We start from the raw sequence: 19,569 nt of genomic DNA on the forward strand, positions 1-19,569 counted from the left end.
ACATACACATTGAAAACATTAAATGCATACATACATACGTGAAAAAGGGGTGCATGGAATTTACATTAAAGGGGTTGTAAGTCATTGTGAATGTTCAGAGTCTGGATGGCTTTCTTATTTGTCAGTCCTATTAAAGTTTCAAAATATAATTTCATGTCATTTTTAAATGAATATTTTTGGTTTTCTTTCAGACCATTTACATTTATGGCTATAACGTTTTCCAAATAAAATTGAAAGAGTCTAAATGAAAACATGGCATTTTATCCAAATCAAAAGCTCGCCTTGGATGTAGCATACAATACTGACTCAAGTGACTCACACAACCCGGATCAGTTTAGTGAGTGATTCATCATAACCCAAATCCTTAAAAGGAATCGAGTTTGCCAGGCCTAGCGCATACCCACTTTTTGCGCCACTGCATACACTGACAGCTGTTTCCTCCCTTTGGTAATGAAGCACAGTAAAATCCCACACTATCGCCAATATTGAACCCACCGTCTGCTAGGACAATATCTCCAGGTAACAAGTTTTTTAGGAGGCCACTCTCTATTGTGATCTGTTTATCGCTGACCCCAGGCACAAGATATGTAAGTGACATAGCCTTGGGGTGCAACACCAATCAGACATTTTACAGTATGGTGATGCTTGTAGTTTGACCACGTTTGTGCTTGACAGCTGACTCCTGCTCCTGGTTCTCCTCCTGTTTCTCCTCCTGGTTCTCCTCCTGGTTCTCCTCCTGGTTCTGGTTCTCCTCCTGGTTGTCCTTCTGTGCTGCAGTGTCGGGGTACAGGCAGGAGGTGTTGCCATCCTTCCATGTGACCCTGATGTCTCCTGCTCTGAGCTCCGTCAGGCCCCCATTCCCCTGTACCTGCCTGGCGAGCACCGGTGATGCTTTGCTGCTGCTGTCATCTCGGAGCGCTGCAATCATCTGCAGCTCCTTGCCTTTCTGAGCAGCAGCTGCTGCCTTGTACTTAGCAATCTTCTTTCTGTTCCTGATGGAAAAATATATAAATATAAAGTATAAAATATCCATATTATACATTTGTGTACAAGTGTTTCCATTGCGTAAATTGAGGTCATACTTGTTGGCCATGGCTCCCATTCCCAGCAGCAAAAAACCAACAAGAAGGCAGACGAAGGCCAGTCCTAGCAGCACAAACTTCCATGTGGTCGCTGCAACAGAAGAAAGACAACACTCTGCTTAACATACAGCTATGTATTAACATTAATATAGTGCTTTACAAAAAATAATATTAAAACAGCAAGAGGTTGCAAGAGGCATGAAATGTTAGTGAATTAGTTTGACCACGTTTGTGCTTGGGCTAGTAAATTAGAGGGCTTCTCAATAAAAACTTCAAAACAGTCAACTATCACAGCAACTTTACATACAAATGCCTATCTGAATCCCATTGGCATTGTAGCTTAAGTACAAGGGCGGACTGGCCATCTGGCATACCGGGAACTTTCCCGGTGGGCCGACGTGCTTTTTGGGCCGACCGCCGACACTTTTTACTTTTTTTTTTTTTTTTTTTTTTTGGTCCGGCCCATGAACCAGCCCATAAAAGTGGTAGGCCTTAATCAGCGGCCCATTGTTTTTTCAATTGACACTGGGCTGGCCCAAAACACTTATGGTATACATATTCAGGGTAGCGCAAGGACGGGTGGTATTTGTGATCTTATGTGGTGGGCCGGTCTGGCCAAAATGCCAGGGCCAATTTTTGGTCCCAGTCCGCCCCTGCTTAAGTACATGTCACTCTGGCCACTCAATTTGAAATTCTAACCTTTCATGAAATATGTCAATTACTTTATGCCAAACTCTAGAAGCAGTGGGCAGAGAGATCTTGAACCTGAAAGCTAAATCTTTTAGCAGGAGATTTAGTCTCAGCCTTAGCAAAACTAAAATGAACTGTTCAAATTTAGACAGCACAGACATAGGACCACAGGTGACGTAGGGTTCGCACAGCTCACAAATCTGAATTAAAACTAAGAAGTTGGGGAGCCCCTAACCCTTTGTCTTGTCTTTGTTTTTTTCAAAGGACTCCTGGTTGAACCGTGTGTCCAGTGCTTTGGTTCGAAGATCTCCCAGCTCTGTTGTGTTCTGTCTCAGAACATCCTCCATCTTCTCAAAGTCATCCATCGTTAGCTCAGTCTGGCATCCGGCATCTGCATAGCCTGCAATATAGCAGTGGGGAGCATAATTAGTTAATTCATGAATATGAATTATGTGAATTGTTGTGAAGTTATCTTTTTGACAATCTCTTTACAAACATGCAAGTTCTCTGGTCCAATTATACAGGGTGATTTTCTGACAATCACATTTGTAACATTTATTAATAATACTGGTTACACATCTTAGTACAATAATTAACCTTGATCATTTAATGTCCCATTCCCACTGACGCCCTCTGCTTGTGGGTTGTTGTCAGCTGGCTGCTTCGGTTCGGAGCTCTCGGCTGTCTGCGTCAGATCCGGGCTCATACCCGGGCTCTCAGCTGTCTGTTGGAGTTCCAGTTTAGCCTCTGCACATTCCGACCGTCTCTGTTGGTCTTCCTTGAGCTTCATCCTCTGCTCTCGTTGAAGAGATGCCTCTGATTTGGGCTTAGTTTTTTGGTAACTGAGGTTGACCGTCAGAGCCCAGTCTACCGATCAACGTCACCCAAAGCACTAGGGCAGCCTAAAAAGTCCCAATGAATTCCATATTAGACTACTGGTAACTTAATAATCATTACTAAGTAAATGAGCATTTAATGCCAACCTAATGCTATATAAAAAAAAAGTTAGCTAGCTAACATGGGCATTAGCAGGCTGCTCCTCCCGACCGCAGACGTACATTTAAAATCCACTTTTTACGACATTGTTCTGTGAGCTTTTTACATTTCTCACCTTTATGAACGACAATTTTGGTACTCTATAAAACCCCTTTCCTTTTCTCGGTTAAAACGATTGGAGCAGCCGTAAACTACACAAAATATTCAATTTTGAATTGTGATATTAAAATATTGGCTAAGGTGCTAGCAAATCGATTGGAGAAGGTGATATTCAACCTAGTGCATCTTGACCAAGCTGGATTCATAAGAAATCGCTCTGGTGCGGACAATATAAGGCGTTTACTTAATATAAAATGGGTTACTGGTACCTCCCACAGTGCATAAGATGCATTAGAAACCTGTCTTCAGGGGCTAATGCCTCAGTTGTAACAAATGGCCAGGCATCCTCAAGTTTTAAACTCCATAGAGGGACTAGACAGGGATGTCCTCTTTCCACGTTACTGTTTTGTACTGGCTCTTGAACCTTTGGCTATTGCTATTAGAGATGATGACAAGATACACTGTGTCACTATAGCTAAGGAGGTTCATAACATGTCCTTGTATGCAGACAATATTATTCTGTTCCTTACTCAACCACAACTGTCAATCAATAGACTTTTCACTATTATAGTGTTTTTCTTCCTTTTCCAGATATAAAGTGAATATTTCAAAATCACAGGGTCTGCTCCTTTCTGAACAATCAACAAAGCCTGATTTGAGCAACTTTAATATTACTTAAGTTTTCTAAAAATGGCCTCACTTATCTCGGTATTATATTTCCTCCTCCTGATTTTGACACAATAATAAAAGTAAATATTTCCCCATTTGGATAAAGTTAAAAATATGTTTGAAAGATGGAAAGGCCTCAATCTCTCCTTCTGGGGGAAAATATCCACCATAAATGGTGGCCATCCCAAACCATTTTATGTGTTAAGTATGTTGCCAATCCAAATGCCTGATTTATACAATCAAGTTAATAGGTTAATAAATAATTTCATATGGAATGGGAAGAAAGCACGTTTTAGGCGTACAACCTTACAAACACCAAAAGAGAAAGGAGGTTTTAACTTACCCAATGTATAGCTGTATCATTGGGCCTTCACTTTACACGCATTTCTGAAGCCAGTTAGATCTAGTCAACCTAAACCATCTTGGACCAGTATTGAAGAGAAATGTGTAACATCTAATCAATTAAACCATTGGATTAATAAAGTAGCTGATCTCTATAATGATGAAGGGTTTTAAGTATATGCAGAAATAAACTCAGAAATCTCTCCTAAACAAATACCTTGTTGGAGTTATCTCTAACTGAGAAGTGCAATTACTACTTTTAGGAATCATGCAAAAGAACAGCGCAAAACATCCTATTGCGATAAATATTATTATTATTATTATTATTATTATTATATTGCTGTTCTGTCTGATTTTGGTTTAAAAAAAAACAAAAATAAATAAATGTGTTGTACTGTCAGACTACTGTGAATGTGATTTAATGCTTTATTAGCTGCCAATCAAAGTTGTAAATACAGTTAGCATCCTGCAGGTGGTGAAGGGTTAAACCCTAACAAGTTCTAACAAATCTTCATGAACAACATGGCAAGTGCAAACACTGTCCCAGCTGCTGTTGGCATCTTAACTCTTCACTCAGTCATCTTCACTGGCTCCACAGCTGACTCCTGCTCCTGGTTCTCCTCCTGTTTCTCCTCCTGGTTCTCCTCCTGGTTCTCCTCCTGGTTCTGGTTCTCCTCCTGGTTGTCCTTCTGTGCTGCAGTGTCGGGGTACAGGCAGGAGGTGTTGCCATCCTTCCATGTGACCCTGATGTCTCCTGCTCTGAGCTCCGTCAGGCCCCCATTCCCCTGTACCTGCCTGGCGAGCACCGGTGATGCTTTGCTGCTGCTGTCATCTCGGAGCGCTGCAATCATCTGCAGCTCCTCGCCTTTCTGAGCCACAGCTGCTGCCTTGTACTTAGCAATCTTCTTTCTGTTCCTGATGGAAAAATATATAAATATAAAGTATAAAATATCCATATTATACATTTGTGTACAAGTGTTTCCATTGCTTAAATTGAGGTCATACTTGTTGGCCATGGCTCCCATTCCCAGCAGCAAAAAACCAACAAGAAGGCAGACGAAGGCCAGTCCTAGCAGCACAAACTTCCATGTGGTCGCTGCAACAGAAGAAAGACAACACTCTACTTAACATACAGCTATGTATTAACATTAATATAGTGCTTTACAAAAAATAATATTAAAACAGCAAGAGGTTGCAAGAGGCAATTAGTGTATGTGTATGTGCATGAAATGTTAATGAATTAACTTAGGTTCGGGAGCAGGGCCATGCCTCAACCACACCTCAGGAAAGATATACTCATGCACTCCGATAAAACAGCAGTAGAGATCCTAAACAAAGGTTGTTCACGTTCATTAGCCATCATGCAGTTCCTGTGCAGATTAACCTTAATCTCAGCCCAACATCAGTTCATCCTCATATATAAAATATATACACTACCAGTCAAAAGTTTGGGGTCACTTAGAAATTTCCATTCCACTCCATTACAGACAGCCCGCATACCCGCTGAGATCAGTTGCATTGTTATTTTAATCAGGGCAGCAGTTTTCAGATTACATTATGTGCTTACATAATTGCAAAAGGGTTTCTTGACTGCTGTAGAAAGAAGTGGTTGATCTTTAATGGCCTACATTGGCCCTCATTTATCAACCTAACGTAGAAACCAGCGCAGATATGAGCGCAGAAATCCTCTTACGACAGGCTTCACGTGTGATTCATGAAACGTTCGTATCACACCAGTCAGAATGGTCGTACATTGATAAATGCAGCGGCTGGAAACGATCGTAATTTAAATATCACGCCCCAATATATTCTCGGTTTTGAGGCCTCGCCCCTACAATTTACGACATGGTGAGACGTAATCCGGCTGAGAAGCGGCACTTTTCAGAGGTGGAGATTGAAACCCTGATATCTCAGGTTCATTTGCACTAGCGTTTGTAGTTTTGTCAGCCTGAAAACTGTTATTAAAGGTTGTAGAAAGAATGGGGAATGGAAAGAGATCACTGATGCAGTGACCAGTGTTGCCGTGGTAAATCAGACTCCAGCTGAAGTTTATTTAATTTATACATCCTCGACATATGTATGCTATAGTCCTAAAAGTAATTTACAGGCTTATATTGCAATCTCTTAGGCCTATATGGTTTACCTATATTTAAATAAACACACAGTAGCGGAGTTTATGCAGTGTCTTTTATTTTACTCGTGTTTTTTTCATGAGTCAGAGTTAGGCAACAGCTGTGAGGGAGAGCGTGTGTCCTCCGCCCCCCCCCCGTGTTGGACCACCACCTCCACCCTGTCTCCTGACAGCAGAGGGGCTGGAAAAACAAGCCGAAATAACTCAGTCAATGGCAGAAATAAATCGTTCACTTGTGGCCATTAACGACACTTTAAAAGAGAAACGAAAACCTGAAGAATAAATAAAAATGTTGTGCATCGTCATGTTTCCTGTATTGAGTAGGCTATCATTGCCAAACATAACACTATACCTTTTAAAAGCGAGGAATAATATCCTGTCTCCTTCGTCTAGCCCCCATTTGGGGCTGTGCTGGACACTGCTCTCTGGGCATTGGGTCATCTGGCTCCATCACTATATTTATGGCACCCTGTTTTCCTGCGTGATGTTGTGCAGAACCCCACAGGCTAAAACTATGTTGCAGACTTTTTTCTGGCGTGTATAGTAGGGTCCCCCCGTTGATGCAAGACAGAGCCATCTGCCCTTAATCAATCCAATGGAGCGCTCCACCGTGGCCCATGCGCATATGTGTGCACTGTTGTACCACCGAATAGAGGACTTTTAAAAGAGCAGATCTGCCATTGCTGATAAGTGATCAACTGATGACTTCTCCTTCTCCTGTTAAACTTGTTATATGCTGCACCGCAAGTCCACACTGACTCGAAAACTTGCGTACACGAGTTCAGACCAGATGTGAGATTTTATCGCAGCCTACGCTCACGTTCAAATTGATAAATCCCTTGCTTTGCGTAGGAATCGGCGTACGCCCGTCCTACGCCTGTTTTTGGTTGTACGCACGTTTCATAAATGAGGGCCACTCTGTTTACTAATCTGATATCATTTTAAAAGGATAACTGAGAAAACATTGGAGAACCCTTTTGCAATTATGTAAGCACATAATGTAATCTGATAACTGCTGCCGTGGTTAAAAAAACAACGCAACTGATCTCAGTTGGTATTCTGTCTATAATGGAATGGAATGGAAATTTCTAAGTGACCCCAAACTTTTGACCGGTAGTATATATATATATATATATATATATATATATATATATATATATATATATATATATATATATATATATATATATATTTTTTTTTTTTGCACATTCTGCACTCAATCCATTCAGCCTCCTTTTTTTTAATGTTAAACAGCTATTTGTATATATTTGTTGTAGAAGTGTTTTAAAAACAAACGATTTTAAGATCAAGCGTTCTGGAGTGATGAGAGGGATCTCTGACACTCCACTTTCATTTGGATGAAGTACTTTAGCAGTGTCAGCAGCACTTACGGTCCTCTGTGCGATAGTACCAGCGGAGATATTCTCTCTGTTCCTCCGTCATGGCCGCCAGCTTGTCTGTGTGCTCCTCTGCAGCCTCAAACTCATCAGATGCCCTCCTGGATCCTGAAGGAGTACCAAATACACACAGCAGCACTGTTTGTTACAGATCATATGACATATAACATATAAACACTAAACATACCTTATATTATCATCAGTCTTATTCTAAATATTCTCCAAAAGCCAAGCCAATTCACTGATTTGTTTTTATATACGGTATATATATATATATATATATATATATATATGTGTTGCATATGTAAATGCAACCATTTCTGTCAGAACATCTTAAGTTTAATGTATGTTAACTATTATTTTAGTATAGTACTAAACTCAGTAAATTAGAAAGGTTTAACCGTTGTCCAAGTTCTAGCTTAAGTCATTAAAACTAAAGTCAAGTCTACAGTACTTCTCATTTTAATTCTAATATCATAAGTTCATTTTTTATCTATACAATATTTTCAAACTAATGCAGCAAGGCTGTTAAATCGAGGAATCTGGTGTGTGTGTGTGTGTGTGTGTGTGTGTGTTTAAATATCAGTTGTTACTCTGACATTAATCATACATTAGAAACGTGCGATGACTAATGAAAAGCACTGCTTACAGTCTGTCTGTGTGCCGAAGGACGTAATGTTTCTCTGTTCCATGGTGTTTTTTTGTACATTTTATGAACCTAAATTTAGGGATGTCTACCTGTGGTCGCCGGGACCTGTGCAGGAGAGAAAGACGTTCCTAAAAGTCAGTACGTTTGTAGCTTCTAATTGAACCTCTGTGGTTTGAAGTTTAGTTTCTATATTATAACTGCTTTATTTTACGTTTCATGTTCGCTAATGGGAGTCGTGTTACATTACTGATGAAGACTAAACCTGTTTGAGTCGTGACTCACTCGGATCTTTCACCCGTGTCTTTAAATTAACCCATGAGTCGCGTGTCTCTAGTATCATTAACTCGGATCAGTTGAGTCCTACTACAATTCAATCTAAAATGATAACAGCGCCACACACAAACCTCTTGCAACATTACCATATTTTCCGGGCTATAAGTCACACTTTTTTTCATAGTTTGGCTGGTCCTGCGACTTATAGTCAGGTGCGACTTATATATCAAAATATATAATTTAACATGTTTTTAAATGTTAATTCATACTGACTGACATGAACCAAGGAGTAAACATTACTGTCTACAGCCGCGAGACGGCGCTCTAGGCTTGTGACAACTATATAGGGCAGTGGTGGCCTAAAGGTTAGAGATGCGAACCGGGAGGTCGTCGGTTCAATCCCCAGACTAACAGGATAAAATCTGGGTGGGTAAAGTGAAAGAGCAGCGCTTGTCCCTCCCTCATTACCACCACTGAGGTGCCCTTGAGCAAGGCACTTAACCCCAACCGCTCCAGTGGAGCTGCTCAGTGGCCAGCAGATCAGACTGTGGTTGTACTGGGCAGCTTCCAGGTATGAATGTGGAACTGTGTGAATGTGATCAGGGCGTTTTTTTTTTAAATATGCTGCTCCTGTACCCCTGAAAAAACTAACTGAAAAATGAACTTAAAGACAACTGAGAAAGACTGAACACAAACAAAATGCCCCCAAAAAGAAAATCCTATTCTGCAGATTACAAACTGCAGGTAGTACAATATGCAGCCGAAAATGGTAATCGAGCAGCAGAAAGAAAGTTTGGAATGAGTGAGAAACTTGTGAGGGACTGGCGAAAAGCAGAGGTTACTCTTACTGCAATGAAGAAAACAAAGAAAGCTAATTGCGGGCTGAAAGCAAGATGACCAGAGCTGGAGGAACGAGTCCACAGATGGGTGCTTGAACAACGTGCTGCTGGGAGAGGCTTGTCAATTGTGCAGTTACGTCTCCATGCCCTGGTGGTTGCCAAGGAGATGAATATAAATGACTTTGCAGGCCGGTCTTCTTGGTGTTACCGCTTCATGCAACGCAACCGCCTCTCTATCAGAGCACGGACAACGTTGTGTCAGAAACTGCCAGCAGACTTCCAAGCCAAGGTCGACAATTTCCATGAGATCGTTGAAAAGCAGGTAACTGTAATAGGTAATAGTCTATATTAATATCCTAGATATTAGTGAATTTGGGTATGTTTTATGAAACTAAAAATAAGGTTACTGTGTACCAGCAGTCCCCTGGGACCTCCTTAATGTGTCCCAGGACACATACGCATAGGGCCTGCTAAAACATGCGGCCACATGTGGCCCAGACCAGCTCCAAATGTGGTCTGAGTGATCAGATCTCAATGCGTCCTGGGTGCAATTACACCTGTACTTAGAGCTGTCCACCTGTGACCCCATCACTCAGGATGGATGTTACAGTAATGCTAGGGGAGAATGGGCCTATGAAAGCGTCTGTATTTTGATGCCCTGGGATGTTTTCATGTGCTTCGGTGTTGCCCTGCTCCTTGTCTCTCTCCTCTGCTGTTTGTGCTATCGTGTCAGTTTCAATTCAATTCAATTTTATTTATAGTATCAAATCATAACAAGAGTTATCTCAAGACATTTTACAGATAGAGTAGGTCTAGACCACACTCTATAATTTACAAAGACCCAACAGGGTTGATCGAGGGGGGTGAGGGGGCACACAGAGCCCAGAGGCACAGCATTCTAGATGAAGCGTGTGTGTGGGCTGCATTCACCCAAGATCTGGCAAATTAGGCAGCTTCCAACAGTGTTGTGGGTGTGTTTGTGCTTTAGAATGTAACCAAACGTAACATTCAGAAAGTAACGTTTTATTTCTCTAAATGAATGCTTTGTTCTCGCTAATGGCGCTCCCGCTCTCCATTCCCTCTCTAGCATGCTCGACCGCCACTGCTCTCTCTCTCTGGCTTGTTGAGCTGGGAAAGAGGGGCCAACTTTGAAAGCTGTGTGTTTACATGCTTACTGTTTACTTTCTGTTCCTGTTATCCTCACTGACTTACTGAGTTTTTCCTGGCAGATGTCCCCCTCATCCAGAGATCTCCACTTTGAGTGTTTGCCGTCATGTGTGAGAATCAGACGCCAGCCATCTACTGACAGCAGCATTGAAGTGTTCCTGCTGATCAGTCGGCCCCTGTCACAGTCCCACATTAACCCTGTGGCATCCACCTTGGGCCCCCAGCAGGGCCGAGTCTGGACAGGCTCTCTCTGCAGGGCTGACAAACATCTGGACGATTGGACACACATCAGCATGCCCTGATCAATCCAGATCCACTGCTGAGACTCTGAGTCCAGGTTGCAGGTCTTCAGCAGGACTTGACCTGTAGCTGCTGAATCTTGCAGACACAGGCTGCGCTGGCTGTTGTGGATCATGAATGCCCTCGCCCCTGCAGCTGTTGTGAGAGTGACACGTTTATTTTAATTGTTGTTAATATATAAGTTAGTCCTACATGTGTGTGAATGATGCATTAACTTACCTAGCAGGAGAAGAAACAATGGGATCCAGGTAACAAACATATCTAAAGAGGGTGAAAGATTGTAATTAGAAATCACTGCAATTTTAAGCTTTTCATTAAAAAGCATAAAAAGTGACTTGAGGAAAGTGGGGCATTTTTTATTCGGAGATGACACAGTACTATACACCTCTGTTTCACATGAAGTTAAATCTAGCTATAAATCGATGTGTGTGTGTGTGTGTGTGTGTGTGTGTGTCTGTCTTTCAAACGATCCCATATGCGCAAAAGACGTCATACACAGCTTGCTGTTGCAAGGCTTTTCACAGAAGCAGGGGCATAGGATTTGTAACATCCCTATAGCTCCCTCACACAAGGCAAAACATGGATGATATTTTACAAGAAGCTAACGTTACATGCATTACTAGAATTATTATAAGCTACAATGTCATTTTCATCCCGCCATAGGTAGCTGAAATAAAGGTAGTGAATGGTGTTGAGCCAAGTTCCAAATACATGTCTAAAATCCAAGAAAGCGGAGTGCAGTGTTGAGTGTGGAGTAGTCACTGCAGCTGTGGCTCAGGATGAAGAGCGGTACAGGCGGAGCAAGCCACGGAACCTCAAGTTGCTTCTGATGAGTAGGTCAGCGCCGTCTATGGCAGCATCACCACCATCAGTGTATGTGAATAAGAGGCAGATTGTAAAATGCTTTGTCTGGTAAGGTAGAGAGGCACTAATATAAATGCAGTACATTTATCATTTACCATCGGTTGAGTGGTTCTCGAGAACGCTTCGAAAGGGCACGCCACCCAACAATGCTGCAAGCGGCAATACTGCGAACCAGGGATATGCTCCAAACTGGCACTACACTAGTCTAGTTAAATGAAGTGATTTTGCTAATCAGGGAATCTCTCTTATTTGTTGCATCTTCTGTTTTGTTTTTAATGTTCCTACTTTTTGAGTCTTTCTAGGTATGTGTACTTTTCATCTTATATTTTATCCTGGCCCGAACACCAACATCATCGGTCAGCAAAGGCCCTATTGAAATTGCTGTTTGTTATTATTTCTATAAGTAAATCACATTTTTGAGGGCCTACGCATTCTCACAAAGTTATGAAACTGCAGAAGTTGTGGAAATTTACATCTGATAGTGGTCTTGGTCTTGGGCATGGCAAATGGGCTCGATAGCGCCCCCTACAGAATTTCCCGAAAGTAGCCTCTGCCGTGAGTTACACCTAGCTGTATGACATTTGGTAGGCATATGTATTATGACCAGACTTACAAAAAAGCCTATGGGAGCCATACCCTAAATGCAACAGGAAGTCAGCCATTTTGAATTTAAAATGATTTTTTTTTTAACCATTTGCAGGTATACTTTAACGAACTCCTCCTACAGATGTAACGCGATTGACTTCAACATTGGTCAGTACAATCTAAAGACCTTGCTTAAACTTGTTTCAGGGAGAATTAAACTACTCTGGGCTAACTGTTTTAAGTAACCATACCAAAAAGGCTCAGAATGCTGCAAATGCTGGTATAATATGAAAATGGCTTATAGATTTATGACACATAATAATAATTTACAATTATATGAATCAAATTTGAACATATCTGTCATTTACTTAAGGTCGTCGTTGTGACAGCCATCTACATACCACCAGGCGCTAATGCTAAGTTAGGGCTCGAATACCTGCTAACTGCTATAAATAAACAACAGAACACATATCCTGATGGCATCTTCATAGCAGCCGGAGACTTAATCATGCCAATCAGAAGAGGTTTGATCAGCATGTTAAATGTGTAACTAGGAGGGTTAACACTCTGGACTGTGTATACTCTAATATCAGCAAAGCATACAGAGCCAACTACAGGATTGCTTTGCAAGACCCAACTGGAGCCTTTTCTGTGACCCGAACATAGAAACTTATACCACTACTGTTCTCTGCTACATCAAGACCTGTATTGAAAACATAACCACCAACAAACGCATCAGAGTTTTCTCAAACAGGAAACCTTGGATGACCAAGGAGGTCCAGGCTCTGCTGAAGTTGTGGAATTCAGCATTCAGGTCAGGGGACAAAGACCAGTACAGTACAGCCAGACACAACCTTAAAAAGGGCATTAAGCAGGCTAAGGCTGCTTACAAGGAGAAGATTGAGGATCACTTTCCTAACAGGGATCCAGCACGTATGTGGCAAGGCATCCAGACGTTACCAACTACAGGGGAAACCAACAACCGCCTCCTGACAATGCTACCCACCTTGCAGAGGAGCTTATCAACTTCTGTGCACGCTTTGAAACTGTAGAAGGAGATGCTGGACACCCACCCCCACTGGATGCTGGCCCTCTGACACTGCAGACACACAAGGTGAGGAGGATCTTCAGCTCTGTGAATGTCAAGAAGGCTGGAGGGCCAGATGGAATCCCAGGGAGAGTGATTAGAGACTGCACCCACCAGCTTGCAGAGGTTATTACAGACATTTTTAATCAGTCCCTGTCCCAGGCCACCGTACCTACCAGCCTCAAGTCAGCCACAATTATACCAATGCCAACAGAGTAACCTGTTTAAATGATTACAGGCTAGTATCACTTAACCCCATAATCACAAAATGTTTTGAGAAACTGGTCCTGAAACATAAAATCCAGCCTTCCTGCCAAACTTGACCAGCACCTGTATGCCTACAGAGCACACATCCACAGAAGATGCGACTGCCACTGTCCTCCACATAGCACTCACACACCTTAACCAGAAGGGGACGTACATGAGAATGCTTTTCATTGATTACAGCTCGGCATTCAATACCATCATCCCCAGCAGGTTGGTGACCCAACTGCTTGGCCTGGGTCTCAATAACACACTGTGTATGTGGATTAAAGACTATCCAAAAAAGACAGTTAGACTTGGCACACACCTCTCTGACCCTCAGCACTGGGGCGCCACAGGGTTGTGTTCGGAGTCCCATGCTGTATTCACTTTTGACTGCATTTCCACTTATCCCACAAACACAATAATCAAATTTGCAGATGATACAACAGTGGCACTACCGATTTCAACAACAATGAAACACAATACAGGGAGGAAATAGACAGGTTGGCAGACTGCTGTAAGGACAAAAACCTCACACTGAACATTAAAAGGACAAAAGAACTCATTATTGACTCCAGGAGACACCAAGGAGAGAATGCTCCACTAACCTAGTATGTACAGAGGCCAACCGTAAAAGTCTCCACAGAGTCATAAAAACTGCGGAAAAAAATAATTGGACTCACCCTGCCCTCTCTGGAGGACACCTTAAGGACCTGCTGCCTCCGCAGAGCTAACAACATCCTGTCGGATGTGACCCACCCCTGCCATCACCTGTTCTGTCTGTTACCCTCTGGGAGGTGCTACAGAGCACTTAAAGCTCATACCTCCAGACTGTTCAGAAGATTGTTTCGTCCGGTGACTTTCCCGCACAGAAACTCAAGTGAAGATAATTACCTCTTCTGAAGAGTTCATCATGTTTTTTTAATCCTCCATGTCTTATATGATGTGGACGCGCAGACAGTTTTGTTGTCATTACTTAGAATTACTCATTTGGGCGACAGAAACTACGCACTGCATTGCAGTTTGAAAACCAGTTTGAAAGTTTCCTGTCTTTTTGGTTTGACGGACAACTAGGCGGCCCAAAATGTATTGTGAACCTAAATTGATATGCCGGCTGGATCAAAATTTGCGAGGTTCCGGATTCAGCCCACTGGCCTGTGCATTAGAGTAAAAGAAGACATGGAAGCAAAATAGACCAACATCTCTAAATTGATAACTGCATGATAAAAGTGTCCTGCATTAAACAGTAACTTCATCATTTGTAAAGTAGGCTCCTCTTCTTTTAATAATAACTGTTTTTTCATTATGTTAACTTAACAAAATTGCAGCAACAGCCTTTTACAGTTTAGTGTGAAGATTTATGTTGATTTTAAAGTGTTATTTATTCCAATAACACCAAAACAATTTTAATGATTTATTGCCATATGCAAACAAAAGCAAATTATTAATGAAACTTTGTCCACCTTGGTTCTGTCAGTTATTCTAAATATATACTTAAAACCATGAACATTGTGGCATATTTTCCTTTGCTGTTGCTGCTCTTGTGTTAAACCGAGTGAATACGAAAGAAGACCACGGTCTCTGTGTCAAATGATTATTTTATACAATTGTAAGTGTGAGGGAATTAAAATAAATTGGTAAGGTAGTCAGAGTTGAGAAATAAAATAGAAAGCCTCTATTTTATTTCTATTTAACAAGCTGTGACTGCTTCACACATGACCTGTAATACTGCACTTTACAAAATGTACAGAAAACATACATCAATATGCCTAGGTAAACATAACCACACACTAACTAATCACATTGTGGCAGACTGTGATGATATTATGTTCTACCATGAATTCAAAACTACATATAAAAATAGTGTTAGGTATTTGTACACGTACTCACTTCTATGAGGTTCTGTCCGTGGCTGAGATGAGCAGGAGGGAAAGTAGGATTGTTCAGCAAACACAGATTTCCAAAGATTTTTTTTCCATGGTTCAGAGGGAGGAGCCTGCAACACTGAATGTGACAAACTGCCATCATAGGCACAGGGTGTAGACTGGACATGACATTATGTGCTTATGTATTGAGAAAAGTGTTGTCTGAAAGGAGGAAAAGCTGTGAAGTCAAGGCAGACACAACTTAATAATTTCTGTTCTCTGTGTGAGTTGATGTATTTGTAGCATCTACACATGATATTAAAGAGAGACTGGCTTTCACAAAGGAACTATGGAGCCTTTAAAACAAAGTTCACACTGGTAGATGTCAGGTCTTTGACCCTGTTGCTTGGTTACTGTTTAGACAGCCTCGCAGTAACCTTGTCTTTCTGTGAGGGTAAGTGACTCAAAGGTCAAACGCCTGCAAACACACACTCGGAGCGCTAGAACATTGGGTTGTTAAAAGCTTTTACTTTTATAGCAGTGTTCTGGAGAGGTAAAGGAATGAAGAGGACATAATTGTATCTGATCTTTGTATCTGATTAGATAAGATTAGATAAGATGTAACTTTATTGTTATTGCACAGGAGTACAGGTACTGCACGTGTCAGTCAGTTAGACAGAACAGATGGCAGAGAGTGATAGTGGATGTCAGGGTAATAGCTCACACACTGACAGGTTTAAAAACAGAATGTAAATTGCTGTGATATTCTGCTTAAACAATGTTTCACTTTTGCAAAGTGATACTATAACTCTAACGCAAGATATTTTTCTGCAGGTTGCCACAAAGCTTTAGTAGCTAACAGTTACATTAAGCTAACAAGCTGTAGTTCGAATGAAACTCTCACGCGAGGTAGAAATTAGCTACTGCCAAGCCCCCTTTTGGCAAATACGCCTGGAATTTTTAACAGTTTTTCTTTGGCTCATATTAATATTGTCTATAACTTTTGGAGATATTGTGTTATGAATATCCAATGACAGACAAACGAACAACAAACTAATAGAAAGGGAAGAAAACATTACCTCATTGGCGTAGGTACTAATCTGAGAGAACATAAGGTAGATGGAACATAGACACCATTCCACCATTACCTTGCTTAATGTCCCACCTTGTTATATATAATTTATAGTTTGTTAAATTATATTAAACAAATTTTGTGGTCTATGCACATGCAATTGCTCCCATGGCAACCCTGAAACCACATAACAAATCCCAATTTAATTGCTGAATGTATAGGTATGTGAGAGTGTATAACGTGTAAAATAAGTATATGTACAATAGTTTGGCAGGGTTGATAAGTGTGAGCCTGTAGCCAGTGAGGCAGAGGCCATGTTCACATCAGGTATTAACATCTGTCCTGATTAATCGGATCACAATTGGACAGCTCTATATCCAAGTGTGAATGCACCCAGGGTGCATTGAGGACACATTGAGATCCGATGGCTCAGAACACATTGGGAGGTGCTTGCATTGTTGCTGTCACCTGGGTGCAGAGTTCAGTGAGCTGACAGCTGAGGTGAACAGCTGTCCCTGAGCCTTCTGGTCCTGGAACGGAGAGGCCTGTAGGGCCTCCCAGAGGGAAGGACGGGAAACAAGCTGGGGCTGGCTGAGAGACATCTCTGACAGACTCCATGGCAGGGAATGGAGAACCAGTGATGCATTTGGCAGTATAACACCCTCTGCAGTGATTTCCAGTCAGTTGGTAAGGATGCTCTTGATGGAGCAGCAGTAGAATTTCACCAGAATCTGAGAAAACTTTCTTCAGTCTCCTCAAGAAGAAAGAGCACTGGTAAGCCTTCTGTACCAGGGTCCTGTGGACACCCAGAAACTTAAAGCTTGAGGCACACTCAACCTCTGTCCCGTACAGATGGGAGTGTGTCTTCCTGAAGTCCTCAATGATCCTGTTGGTCTTTGTGGTGTTAGGGCCAGGTTGCTCCCTGTATGCTCACTCATCAGCAAGCCATATTATGTGTCAGATATGTGCATGAGAAAGTCACAAACAACAAAAAGCACCACAGCCACCTGTCACTCAAAGTGGCCACACCATAGAAATAAAATGCATAGAAAGGTCATTTCCATTCAAATCAACATAGCAGAATGGTCAAAGTGGCAGCCATTTTTGTACCATTGCCATGGTAATGTATACAATTCCATATAAACCGACTTCCAGCAAGTTGCGGAGGTGAGGTTTTGGAGTAACAGACAAACGAGCAGTGGAGTGGTAACATTGCGAGTCAGAGAACCAGTCGCTGAATGAGTCAAATTTAACAACTTCAGGCTTCATCCACAGAAGGGACTTTGATATCTCCAGATGAGTGACAGCTTAGTTCGGCTCATTTTCTCTCAACAATGTGGTGATTGTCTAATGCTAAAAATACCCTTGCCGCGATCGGGAGCAGAGCGGCCGCGCCAGCCTGTGCGCTGCAGCGATCGTTTTAGCGTCTCCTCTGTTTTTTTCATGAGAAGTTCCACCAAGATGGCGGGTTGAGCTAGCCTGGATGCTAGCCGAACTTAGCCCCGCCCACAACATTTGAGGTTGGGAAGTTCGGTCTGGACTTGATCCGTTGTGGAGCAACTATGCTCGAACCAGAGCTGTTCGGACCAATCAAATTGTCAGGGCAGTCTTTATACGATGATGGACAGATGATCAACAGTAACGTAATCAACCACGTCACCAAAGAGCGCTTAGTTTAATTTGTTTACAACAAAGATGGCTGCCGCTGGAGAATTGAGATGTGTAGATTCCGCCATCACGTCTGTTATAGAAGATATCGACAGCGCATTAATTTTAAAAGAGGAACGGAGAACCGAGATCACGTATGTATACACATTGCCACACCCGTCCACACAATACGTAAACTGCCGCCTCTGCCTTTGCTGTCAAAGCCTGCCTTTGACTTGCAGCTTCTGTGACGTCTGTCTCTGTTGCTCTGATTGGTTGTAGGCCTATCCAATTGAGTGCAGAGGCATTTTCTTTCCTGGTTCAGTTGAAACATGCCCCATAATCACAGCCCAATGGAGCAGTATCAGACTCATATTCTGACTAGAATCTGAGTATGACGACATCAGGCTAGGGTTGAGCAGCAACCAACATCTAACTCTGATTCTCCACCAGACGCGTCTGCGCTGCGTTACAGCTGTGCCACGGTTTTGTTCCGTCCTCCGCCACATGCGATACCACATCGGGAGCGTCTCAGAAGCGGAGCGTCTTGCCTGCCCGACTCGCAGATTTTATTGACTCTACAAGAACTTTACAGAACAATCAGGTGTTTATTAAGCTAGTATCTACCTTCCACTCCAAGCACTTCTGTAATTCAATTCCATGCTTGTCTTTTCTGGTGTTGTCCTTATTAAAGGATCTGTGATGTTTATTATGTTTTTCAACCTAACAAGATGAATCTCTCTTCGTCCATGGAGTTGTAGAGGAGACGTATATGATAGTGGGGGGTGGCTTTTGGTGAATTGACTGGATAGTCTCACTGTTTGACTTCCTGCCCGGCTGTACGAACGGCCGTGAAAATAGACCTGGCGCGTATCTGTAGCCGAGTGGAGAGCCGCTTCACACACGCTTCTGGGAAGCACCGTGGTGCGGCTGGTAGAATACCAAGCATGACTTGAATGGCCGCGATTGCTCACGGGGGCTGCAGCGCGGAACACAATGCAGACGCGCCCGGTGGAAAATAGGGATAAGGCTGCAGTGAACTTGGCACTTGATAATTGACACTCAAACTTTTGAAAATGGAGGCGAAAAATGTATTGAAACCTGGCAGACTGAAAATTAACGACGTAAGTAATGAAAACAACCCATGAAACAGAGCTTAAATGAGCGAATGTTTAAAGATGCAGTAAACGCCACTGACCACGATTGCGCCACTGACTACGCTACGGACGTTTGGTTTTGGTTTTATTGGTTTGCACACATTCATAGAAAACAATACAGCATAAATCACAACATATGTCTTTCACATGGAAAGAGAGAGTGTGTGTTGAAGAGCTCAGAAACCCGTGGGGGGGCTTATAGTGAAACCTCACAAGGTCACTAAAATGTAATTTACAATATGAAAAAAAAGGACATAAAATAACTAAAACTAAAACTCAATATGGCGTAAATAGAATAACAATAATATTACAGGCTTAAATTCAATTTGGTTAAAATTAAAAAAAATGACAATAAAATAAAAATGTTATTACTGAAAAAGGCAGGAGATTTAGATAAAAAAAGCCAAAGAAG

General features: G+C 42.0%; 2 protein-coding genes across 3 annotated transcripts; both read right to left on the reverse strand.

The window, feature by feature from the left end:
- Window positions 1–613: 613 nt before the first annotated feature.
- LOC116041207 (APC membrane recruitment protein 1-like) lies at window positions 614–1,205 on the reverse strand. The gene is made up of 2 exons (XM_031287084.2): window positions 1,083–1,205; window positions 614–992 (listed from the first exon to the last, which is right to left on the reverse strand). The coding sequence occupies exons 1-2, from the start codon at window positions 1,100–1,102 to the stop codon at window positions 629–631; spliced, it is 384 nt and encodes a 127-aa protein (XP_031142944.1). The 5' UTR covers window positions 1,103–1,205; the 3' UTR covers window positions 614–628.
- Window positions 1,206–4,286: 3,081 nt separating this feature from the next.
- LOC116041176 lies at window positions 4,287–15,523 on the reverse strand. 2 transcript variants are annotated; one of them, XM_031287065.2, is made up of 6 exons: window positions 15,307–15,523; window positions 10,854–10,895; window positions 10,380–10,769; window positions 7,401–7,514; window positions 4,884–4,974; window positions 4,287–4,793 (listed from the first exon to the last, which is right to left on the reverse strand). In XM_031287065.2, exons 2-6 carry the CDS (start codon window positions 10,891–10,893, stop codon window positions 4,448–4,450), a joined length of 981 nt encoding a protein of 326 aa, XP_031142925.1. In that variant the 5' UTR covers window positions 10,894–10,895; window positions 15,307–15,523; the 3' UTR covers window positions 4,287–4,447. The 2 variants fall into 2 exon arrangements, with proteins under 2 accessions (XP_031142925.1, XP_035855044.1); XM_035999151.1 differs by lacking the exon at window positions 15,307–15,523 and adding an exon at window positions 13,090–13,212.
- Between the last annotated feature and the right edge of the window lie 4,046 nt (window positions 15,524–19,569).

Source organism: Sander lucioperca, chromosome 3 (assembly GCF_008315115.2).
Source record: "Sander lucioperca isolate FBNREF2018 chromosome 3, SLUC_FBN_1.2, whole genome shotgun sequence".
Taxonomy (NCBI): Eukaryota; Metazoa; Chordata; class Actinopteri; order Perciformes; family Percidae; genus Sander; species Sander lucioperca.

Coding starts and splice junctions, on each gene's coding strand:
- LOC116041207 (XM_031287084.2), bottom strand. CDS start 1,102: ATGGGAGCCATGGCCAACAA. Junction 993..1,082: donor ATGGGAGCCATGGCCAACAA/GTATGACCTCAA, acceptor TTTTTCCATCAG/GAACAGAAAGAAGATTGCTA.
- LOC116041176 (XM_031287065.2), bottom strand. CDS start 10,893: ATGTTTGTTACCTGGATCCCATTGTTTCTTCTCCTGCTAG. Junction 10,770..10,853: donor ATTGTTTCTTCTCCTGCTAG/GTAAGTTAATGC, acceptor CTCTCACAACAG/CTGCAGGGGCGAGGGCATTC. Junction 7,515..10,379: donor CATCTGCCAGGAAAAACTCA/GTAAGTCAGTGA, acceptor GTACTCCTTCAG/GATCCAGGAGGGCATCTGAT.